Below are 10,936 nucleotides of genomic sequence, written 5' to 3'. Positions count from 1 at the left end.
CCACAGTCCTGGGGGCTGCATGAATTGTGGTCTGCAGACCAAGGGCCTCTCATCACATGGGCGGCCTCCTCCCCTGAATTCCCCACCACGCGCACAGTACAGGCAGCCCAGGTCCCCCTCGCCTCCTGGCCATTTGTGCTGTGCAGGCAGCCCACCCCCTAGTACTCCTGAAACACAGGCAGTTTGCCATCTCCTCTCCAAGCTGCATGCACAGCCCACCCCACTCCTCCTGGCTATTTGCCCACCTTCAGTATAGGTAGCCCAGCTCCTTCCTTATGTATAGTGCAAGCAGCCTGGTCCCTCCCCTGCCATGTGTGCCATTCAGTCATGCCAGCTCCCTCCTGCTGTGCCATCCTGTCCTCAGGCGTGGGGGTAGGATGTAGAAGCTGGAGGAGTGCTGGGGAACCATAGTGGGAGCCTGTGGGCCACATGCTAACCCTTTGGGGGCCACCCAGACAGTCCTATGTCATTGTTAAAAGGGTTGGTAGTGGTAGACATAATGTAAGTGCTGTGTAGCAAAGCTTACATGGAAGTTGAAGCTAAAATGCTACTTCACCAGGCATCTTCCATTATAGCATAAGTTAAAAGTCCTTGGGGGAAGAAAATTCCATCAGCAGTTCTGTGCCACATGTAGTGCCTTCTGTTATACTTGGAGTCTGTGGTTTTGCACAGTAATTTCTGTGTTTATATGATAGTAAAGTTTCTGTCTGATTATATACTACCTAAAAATGGTAGGATGAAAATAAAGTATTCATATAAAAATACAGACGATATTATTCTTTGATCACTCAGGTTAGGAAATATCAAAGAGAAAGCTGAGTATGCATCTCCAGCTTTTTCTTGCTACTTATGTATTATATTGTACAACAACATCAAGTTTCAAATAGCATGCCCTTTCTAAAACTTCTGACCTGTACTCTTATCTGGCAAACTTTCTTCTATTTTTATTCTTTTGTTCTAACATACCTTGAACCCATCCGTCTCTGCGGCCATGGTATAAATTGTATGAAGGCATTTTTTTAAATGCTGTAGAGTCCCCAAATGAAATGGTAGCCACATTCTGTTTGCACTGAAACTAGAATAATAGTTTGCTTTGAAGATCTTGCAATCTAAATAGAAGAGACAGATGAAAGGGTAGGAGGCAAAATAGCATCTCTCCTGAGATCACATAACAGGTTGACACAATCAAAAAAACCTTAGGTCTCCTGGGCCTTAGTCCAGTGTGCGATCTATTAGATAAACATTTTCTCCTAATAGCCAGTAGCACAGATGGTATAGGATAGGGCAAGACAGTGGTAGAAGTATTTTAGTATTGAACCTTTGCTACTTGAGATGCAGCTACTGGAAAATTAACTTAGCTGCACAACTAAACAGGCTGTATTGACCAGTGATTCTCAGCCAGGGTGCTGTGGCATCCTTGGGTTCCTTCAGATCCTTTCAAGAGTGTCATGGGCTGCCATGCAACATTAGTACTGGCAGGTGTGCAAGGATGATCCACTAGATAAACCCAAAAATGTAATGTAGGAACCGGCAGTGTTAAAAACAGTCTGACCCATTATGATATTTCTGAGTTCTTTGCAACAGGAAAAAAAGTTCTATTATGCTTCCGTATTCAAAAAGTGAGAAAAAAACTAAAAGCTGGCATTTTCTGAGCGGTGCTTTGGGTCTAATGAAGAGTGCTGTGAAGGTTGGGGACCACTGGTATAGACAAATGAACTTCTGTTTTTATCTGCATAGGTTTTACTCATTGTGCCTGTTCAGTATGTGTGCATTCATTCTTATCAGTTGCTAGCATTGTGCACTATAATTTCGATTGGAAGTTGCAGAGAAAGTAATATGCAGGTTGTATTTGAGGAATATTAGATGAAAGAATTCAGCCCTGGGTTGTAATAGATGCATGCCAGCAGGAAGAATTAAGCTTCTGTGCGCAAACTTTGTCAGCAGTTTTCGGTGGCCTAATTACGCAGCTTTGAAGTTTTCAGTGGGGTTTTAGTGTAAAATTTTCTGGGTTTGTTTTCTTATACGATAAACACAGAGCTTTTCTGCCCTGGGCTTGGATGCAGTTGCCAAGCTTCTAAATTGTGTCTTAGTAGGGTTTGCTTCAGCACAGCCAAGAGATAGGGGCAACAGAAAGTTTCCTCCTAAAATCCTGCAGCATATGAGAGCAGGACTCTTTTCTTCCATATAGCATTTAAAAATCCTGCCTGGACTCTTCCATTAGCACCTTGGATTAGACTCGATTAATCGGCAGATCTCCGGTGCATCGTGGGACAAAAAAGTATGTGTAGAAATGCCCTTCAGGTCTTTCACTATTCACAGAGCTTCTCCTCTTACACTCAGATCTCCCTTATGTTTAGGGCAGTTCAGACAGCTATCCAGTTGACTGGCAACTTTGTGATGCACACTTGTACAGCTTCTTTTTATGTGGCCATTTATTGCAAAACTGCTAATTTACCTTTGGTTTGTGGGTTGAACTGTACTAACTTGGTCAGACCAAAATTGGTTTCTTTTGGAATGAGGGTAAGAGTCCAGTTGAATGCCAGTTTTCAATGAGAAACCTTATTAGTTTCCTTTTTAGTATCACTGAAGCTGTGTTCATAAAGCACAGTGCATTGCCACACATAGAGCACTGAGCTACTTGCAGACGAATTTGCTTATTGGGAACAACGTAGCTGTCATAGCCCTGGTAAAGCAACACATTAAAATGTTGTGCTGCTCAACCAGGCTAATTAACTAAGCTAAAGTGCTAGGTTAATTAATATGACTGTGCTGCTTTCTAGTACTTGAGCTAGATGGAGCATCTGTGCATGAAGCTGCCTTGTGCTGTATGGACATACCCTTGATTTGTTTGTTTTTGAAGCAATGTTGTAGGGAGAGATGTAATGTTAAGTGCATGTTCTCAGATGTGTTTCCCAATGTCTTGATTAATTTGAACTGCTATTGTTGTTTTAATTTTTGCTGGCCTAGCACAAACTATATTTACAGCAGAAGCATTTCACAGTCATGGTAATTAGGCAAGAAGCCTGCAATGCAAATTTAACTTTATGGGATTATTTTAAAGAAAGAAGAGCCCTTCAGTTTGTGACAAAGTGACTCTAAATCCATGTCTTCTGAAGAAAATAAGAAAAAGCTAATAAACATAAACTAAACAGCGCCGTAGCACCGAAGTGGAATTTGCTTGATTTTCCTTTGTTTAATGTTATCTGACAGTTCTGAGAATAACACTTTTAGCATGCAGCGTTGACAGTCTCTAAGTGGTAAGATTAATAACTGAGCAGGATTTTTACAAATAGACTATGGTAATAAGTTTAGCCCACGCTATAAACTGCTAACTCTTCCATCAGTCCCAAAGATAGTTGCCAGCTATGTCGAGTAAGCAAGTGTTTTTGATGTATTCTCAGAACTTCTTCAGAAAGCATGCACCAAGTGATACTGGGCCTCATGGAATAAGTGCAGAGGTGATGGATACTTATGTGAAGAGCTGTGGTAAGTTATGGACATTTTCTTAATAGTTTGCTGCATGTACCAAGGACAGAGTGTGATTGTTAGATTGATGGAGTTTTAGTAGCATTCAGATGAGCGTTATGTAGAAATCTTTAAACTGACAGCAAGAAGGAACAATGACTATGAGAAGTAAGGGGAATATACCCATTATGTGGCATTATGATGATACAGCTGACTTCTTGCCCTTTGGGCAGGGGGCTGGACTCGATGATCTCCCGAGGTCCCTTCCAGCCCTGATGTCTATGAAAACTATGAGATAAATAGTGGATAGCTAATGAGCACCTTGCTTTTCCAACCATACCATTACATCACTTGCTTCCCTACCTCTGAACACAAGGCCGGAACATAAAAATCCTTGCCCTTATCCCATGTTGAAGTAACTTGGGCCAGAATTAAAGATAGATCATTTTCCTTGTCTTCAGCTCCACTGAATATAAACCTAGTTACTTTGAGGTGAAGTTTCTTAATTACAAAATCAAAATGTGGCTACTGTCTTAGTGGAAGAAAACTGAAAATACTTAAGTGTGTATGAGGAGCTCCTATTTCTGTTGGTGCAGACCCTGGCAATGGAACAGTCCTTCTGGGGAAGAGCATATGGCATAAATGAGATTGCAGCCACCTGTATTAGAGAGGTTCGTGCAGCCCCAAAAGTGATCAGCACTTTCTGATGAGAGTATTGTAATATCTCTCTGTCTTTCCTGCAAGCGATTGGTGGAAATTAAGTGCCCCCATCTCCCTAGAAACCGTCTTGAAAGACAGTTTCTCCTGTCTCTCCTTTCCTCTAGGGGCCATGATAATGCAGGGAGAGATAAATTACATCCCTTATTGGTGTTAGGCAGAAGGTTAAATTATTAAAGCTGATTTTAAAATCTTTTGCCATTTGTTCTTTTTTTTTTTTCTACTTTCCTGCCTGACATTAATGAGAATAGACTAATTTGATTTCTGTTTATTTCTAGCACAATGTTAAAGCATTCATATAAATAACAGGTATAGCTTGCAACGTTTCCTGTGGTATTCAGTTGAAAAAAAAATCATGCATGAATCTACTTAGACAAAATGTATATTTTGGTTCAAAATTAACCTGGTAGTGTGACTCCAGTGCTTTCTCCACAAATGTTAGTGGATCACCCTTTGGAAGGCTGTGTTGGACCCTACTAGCTGTGGGTAATGCCATTACTGTGTACATTGTTAGTGACCTCTGGGGACACAGGCTATGTACAGGTGTTAGTTTGTACCAGGAGAATCACTCCCGGTAGTAATTGCTATACTATAGGCACTTGTTGAGTTCCTTGTGGAAGAAGTATGACCCATCCATAAGAGCAGTCTTCCAGGTTGACAGATGGAAGATCTTCCTTGCAAGAAATGTTCTCTTACTACGATGAATGCAGTATGCGCGAGCGCTGTGTGATCGGGAGGAGTTAAGCTATAGCTTCCCTTGTGCCTTTCCCACACTGAGGGACTCCAGTGCGGGGAAAATAAGGAAAGGACATTTCCCCACCGCTGGCTTCTCCCAGTCAGGGAAGGGATTCTGCTGCTGCCTCCCCCTCACCCCCTCCAGGCCTTCCCAAGATTGGAGGGACCCCAGTTTAGGGAAGGCTTCGAGAACAGTGGCAACTAGACTCCTCTCCTGCTTCCCCCACACCCTTCCCCGATGAGGGGGACCCTGACTGGGGGGGGGAAAGGGTGTGTTGTCAGGATGGAGTGGGAAGATTTCTATTTTTTTTTTTTTAATTTGCAGCAGTAGAAATTAATGCCTCTCTATAGCCATAGTTGCAATGTAATTGCCACCACTAAAATCGATTCTTAGTTCCCACATATTTCTTGCACAGAAGTCCTATATGCTTTGTAAACAAGCAAGCATTTTCTTTGTAACACGCTTTGTAAACAAGCAAGCATTTTCTGAACGTCTTTGAATTTTTTATTTGTTCCTTTCTTAGTGCTATATAAGTTAAAGTAATACTATACTGATTGAATGTTGGAAAAATGGAGATCTCATAACTTAAATGATAGTTCTGTATCTATCCAGTATTATATAGATAGGTATGGTGTATGTACACGCATAACCTACAGTAATGATATACAAGTGAAATACTAAGAAATATTTATTAATGGCATATCTTTGTATTTCATTTTCTGTTAATGTCACTCTAATTTTATTCCAGAAATGTTTCCTTATATTCCAACATGTTCTTTATCTGCTCTACCACATTCCTTCTTGTGATCTCAGTAATAATGTATCAACATGCATACGAGTACCAGTGGTATGAAACACGATGACTTCTAGAAGTTGAAATATTTCTGTTTTATAATTTACTTGTTGTTGCAGCTGGTTATTGTGTGATTACCTATATCCTTGGAGTTGGAGACAGACATCTGGATAATCTTTTGCTAACAAAAACAGGTAATATATTTTAAATCAACTACTTCAGTGCTGTTTGCAAATACATCTTGGCAACATTTTACTGCATTTTACCTTACAGCCATAATGTTTGATAAACCTGTTCTATATTAAATCACATTCCTGTTTATGGAGACATCATAACATCTAAGGTCATACTTGATTTAGCAAGGTAAGCTTTAGGTTGAAAGTACATACATAATGGAGTGTGTTAGAGCAGGTATACAAGTGCAGATGGCAGCATGCTTATTTTTGTACTATCTCCCTGTTTTATTTCCTTGTATCATGCCTTTTTTTCTGAATATTTAGGTGGGGGGGGGAAATTGCAGTTTTAAAAACAGGCTGCACAATTGATTTTTTTTCCCCCTCAGTAGACATATGTATAAATAATGAGAACAATAATAAAATGCTTGTTCTCTGAAAATAGTGGACTAGGTTTTAGTTGATTACAAAATGTTGCGTGTTGACTGAAATGCACCTTGTTTGGGAAACAGCGCATTAATAGACTAAAATTAAATTGAACTGCTTTTTTCTAACTGCTTTTCTAATTATTTTTTTGGTCCTAAAGTCAAGAAATATGGCGCACATAACTTAAAACGGTGTCTGTAAGCACGCATTCTGTTTTCAAGCTTGAACTGAGGAAGCCGAAAAACAATGGTACAATTAATTGGGTAATTAGAAAGTAATGCCAGTTCAAAAAAATCCTAATCGGTTTTATAAAACAATTTAATTTTTCATTAGATTGTTATTGGTACTTCATAGGGTTCTTTAACACACAATCTCAAAGCAATTTCAAGATCGATTAATTGCATGTGTCTGTTGTAAAAAGACTTTATGCAGACAGATTTGGCATCTATTACATGCTCAACTGCATTCCAAATACAGTAGAAGTTTAAACACTTATTAGCACTAGCTATATTGATAGTAGATGCATCTTGGTACAATAATCAAAATTATTCTGGTTAGTCCTTGCAGCTGTAATGCTTACTCTTTGACCAGAAGCACTCGTGTGTCTTTCCATAATTATAGATCTTTCAGGAGTGGAGTAGTGTAGTGCATCACAGTGTATTAAATTAATGGCAAATCACAGGGTTAAGCATCCCTAAACCAGGGGATCAGGTATCATAACATCCGGATAAGTTCATTTGAGATGGACAGAGATTGAAAGCATGAGCAACTCGTATTTGAAAACAATATTTAAAGTTAAATCAAATGTGTATGTATAAGCCTGTGTATCTTTTAACATTAGAGTTATCATGTTCATCCCTACTCTTCTTGCTCTCTTGCTTCATCCTAGTATGAAATTAATTTGCTGCATTTTTTCTTGATTGCCTGGGTCAGGTATAGGCATAGTCTCACTTTTATTCTGTTGTGTTAAAAACTTTTTTTGTGTTGGACACTAATTCCAGAAATGAAAAATAAATGGGAAGCCAGGTCTCTGTCTTACTGGATCGACATTAACCACCAAGGTACAGTCAGACTTCTTCTAGCACTCTTTGGCCCAGTGAGCATTACGTTTTCTGTTTCCTGGCACAGTTTAGGCTGTACGGGTAGAAGTTGTTTTGAACCTTGATTAGGTTTTAGCCTGCTAACTAGAGCATTCCTGTGAGTGGTGAGAGATGTGGATTTCAATCCCCTTAGGCCAGGGCTTGGCACTGAACAGTGCATGGGCTGGATCTAGCTCACAGAGCCATTGGATCCATCCAGTTGTCTTGTGGCATCACCAGTGGTTGCAGAGGGAGAACTTAGGCTACAGGCACTCTTTCTGTGTCCCTGCAAAAAGAAGCACTGCTGCCAGCAATCCTAGTGCCTACATGCCTCTGACCCTAGGTGGATCATCGTAGCCTGCAGCTGGGAAAGATTGTCCACCCTCTGTCTTGGGCAGAATTGATCCTGGGTCTTCCACATCCTAGAGGAGTCCTCCAGCCACTAATTTATTACCTGAGACAAAGACACAATCTCCTCCCTAGCAAAGTATTAGTCACTGCTGCATTTTTGTAGGGAACCCGAATCTTCTCAGCGTGCTTTAAGCATTCTTGGAGCACGCCTACCAGATTGAACCTCCTGAGGGGTCTCGGGTGGAGGAACTTTGCATTTTTGCATTTTGATTGGGCTTATATATGAAATGCAGGCTGATTTGCTCCATCCTGTCAGAACGCAAGTACTTCTGTGCATACACAGATAAAAAATCAATACTTTCAGGAGCCTAGGCATCTCAAGGGTAAAATCTGTGGCGCATCTTGACAAAGGTAAATTGCAGCTGTCCGCTTGTCTTGAGAATTTCTACTGAAGTTCCAGGTCAGAAGTTTACATCTTTTTTTGGATCTTGCCCTAAGATATGTATTTTAGGGACCTAATTGCTTGCAGTCACTTCTGAAACTATTAGCTTAGTTTGTAAGGTGCTTCCTGCCCTGACTTCTCCAGCTAACACGGCTAGCTGTCTCTCGTTTGCTTCTCTGTTGCTGTCTGTATATTACAGGGAGCACATACACTGACTTCCTAATGCATAAGGCGTTCTAATAAATATAGGAAATGAAGTGAAGAGAATTAAAGACAATCAGTCAATGAGATAGAAACAGAGCTTTGGAGCATTTGTCTCCCAACCTTACACACAGCATCCTGAGAAGTGAAGCCTGCCTGCAGTTGTAACTTGCCTCTGCATGCTAGCCTTCCTTAGCTACTGATTTTATAAACTTGGCAGGTATCTGAGCCAGCTTGTCTACATATCTTCAGAATAATCGCTCAAGGATTCATTACAAAAAAAGCGGGGGGATCAAAATTATTTCTGTAGAACATGGAAAAAAAGCATTACACTTAATTCCATAACTCCTGCAAAGCTGACTTTTGCAAGGGAATGTGTTTTCCTTGTAGTCAAACAGTGACAATTTTTTTTTCTTGTTTAAGCTATAAATAAGCTAGCTTGAATGTAAAAACAAATGTTATTTGAACATGAAAGGCAGCAGCTTTCTAAACTGAGAAGAGTAGAAAATGATGTGAATATAACATTGTGCAACCTTAACTGGTAGTGCCCGGTGATAGTGCACCATTCTGACACATCCATCAAAGTTCTGAATTTTGAAAGTGCTGTACGTTATCTTTGTAAATTGATTAAAAACTTTGAATTGCAGAGATTAGGTAGAATCTTTCTATGCCTCATTTGTGTGCAAAAAAACCCCAACCCAACGTTTTAACTTTTAGTTTTCTAATGGTATATTTTTTGGTCCAGTTATCTGCTTACATTCATCTAACAGAATTTAGTAGGAATGTGAAGAATGAATGTGACCATCACAACCACATGTGTCGGCTGGTTTGTAGGCCCTCAAACAGGTTGCTTCTCACTGGAGTAAAAGGATCTCAGTAGTAAGCTAGTTTTACTACTACACTCATTCCAACTCATGGGAGTGAACATTTGGGTCAAGGCTGCTGATTTTTGAAGTTCCAGATAACCTCAGGTAATAAAGTACAATTAATGCAGATGCCAAATCACAATATACTTTCAAACATATATGATTTGAAATAGGTAAATCCTGTTGCAGTAAACTTTTTTTTTGTCTGCCTCCTTAATTTTGACATGTAGTAGAGAGACAAGAAGTCTATTAATACTGGTAAGGTTATTGAGATACTTCTAGTTTGTCTTTAAGTAAGACTTTTAACTGAAACCCCCCACAAACTTTAAATGTCTGAAGAGATGCCTAAAAGAATGTGTAAACTCTTTTTCTGGCCAGTGGGGCATTTAAGCATAATGCAGGCTATGACTGGTGTCTGGAATGGGTCCCTGACTCAAAGCTTGCTTAGCGTGGATGCAGTTGAAGCTCTACTAGCTGGACTGTTTTGCAGCCGAGCTTGAGAGAGCTTCTTATTTGCAGGTTTGTCTTTTACCTAAGCATTTGAGCTAGTTTTATCTATAGCTGTTTGGATCCCAGAGCTTTTATATTCAGTTTAAATTGTATAAATTTAAAAACCAAATGAGTATTTGAAAGAGAGCATAAGGCTTTATGTGCTTACTGTAACCTTTAATTCATTCTTGTGTTTAGACTTTCACATCTCCATTTGCTTTAGACTTTCGTAACACAAACAGTGCAGGGAAGTAGCGTATGAAAAATTCTGTAGAAAGTAAAGGAAGTGGAGGTGCTAATGCTGAAATTGGGAAGATAAGTGGACAGGACTGCTTTTAGAAGTTATGTTTATTCCCACTGTAAGCTTTGTTTGAAGGGTTGCTTTCAAAAAAGCCTGCTGTCTTAAAGTGGATCACTTCCTCTTGCATAGGATGACAACTGTAAGCAGGGTTTTATGGTTGTAAGATGTCTACTGTCTATTAGTTTTTGTATACTCAGTCACAGGAAAGAGATATGTAACTAGGTTCACAGGTAATACTAAATTTTACTTATGCTTTCTCCAGTGTTTTTCATAAGATGTGCAGCAGAGGGCAGTGCATATCCATGTTACATTTTCATCTAATATTCTTCTCACTTTTGTCTGTATCTCATCAAGTAGTAGCAGTGTGCTTTTAAGTGTACCTTTTCCTTAACAGTTTCTTGACCAGTAACAAAACCTCTTAAATCCCAAATCCTACAGACTTGCTACGGGGAGCTATGCTTTCTGCCAGTGTAGGAGTCCCATTGAGTTAAGCGTTTAAAGACTGGAGTTTGCCTTTTCTCTCCAGATGGGAAACTTAGCACATATTTTGCCTAACAGTATAATGTGTATAGCCATAAATGTCCCCTAAGATTCACATAAAACAGTTCAAATGCTCCTTGGCAATAAGTGCCAAAAATAAGGCAGTACTTGAGTTAGCTGACTTCCATTGCTTATCTCCTTCCCCAGGAACACTTTTGGCTTTCTATTTATAGGCTACAGCTCTTAGTTAGCTCTTGCCTGCTGTAACCGTCTGCTGTAACTGTCTTAACTTTTTGAAAATTTTCCCCAGAGTTTAAAAGATATACTGACATTTATAGTTATTTATAATATGCCATATAAATACATAAATAAAAGACAGGTTTTCAGATCGTTTTAAATGCATTCTTGTGGGGGGGG

At 39.7% G+C, this 10,936-nt stretch overlaps 1 protein-coding gene across 2 annotated transcripts in view; it reads left to right on the top strand.

Moving 5' to 3' along the window:
* The window catches only part of PIK3C3 (phosphatidylinositol 3-kinase catalytic subunit type 3), a 132,863-nt gene that overhangs the window by 60,769 nt on the left and 61,158 nt on the right, over positions 1–10,936 (top strand). For both annotated transcript variants that reach the window (XM_019531826.1, XM_019531827.1), the window contains exons 20-21: positions 3,402–3,486; positions 5,831–5,905. In XM_019531826.1, the coding sequence (XP_019387371.1) occupies positions 3,402–3,486; positions 5,831–5,905 (160 nt within the window). The remainder of the gene's footprint in view (positions 1–3,401; positions 3,487–5,830; positions 5,906–10,936) is intronic.

The sequence above is a fragment of the Crocodylus porosus genome, unplaced genomic scaffold, assembly GCF_001723895.1.
Source record: "Crocodylus porosus isolate Cpor-Errol unplaced genomic scaffold, CroPor_comp1, whole genome shotgun sequence".
Lineage (NCBI taxonomy): Eukaryota > Metazoa > Chordata > Crocodylia > Crocodylidae > Crocodylus > Crocodylus porosus.
This window is presented reverse-complemented; position numbering and strand designations above follow the sequence as displayed.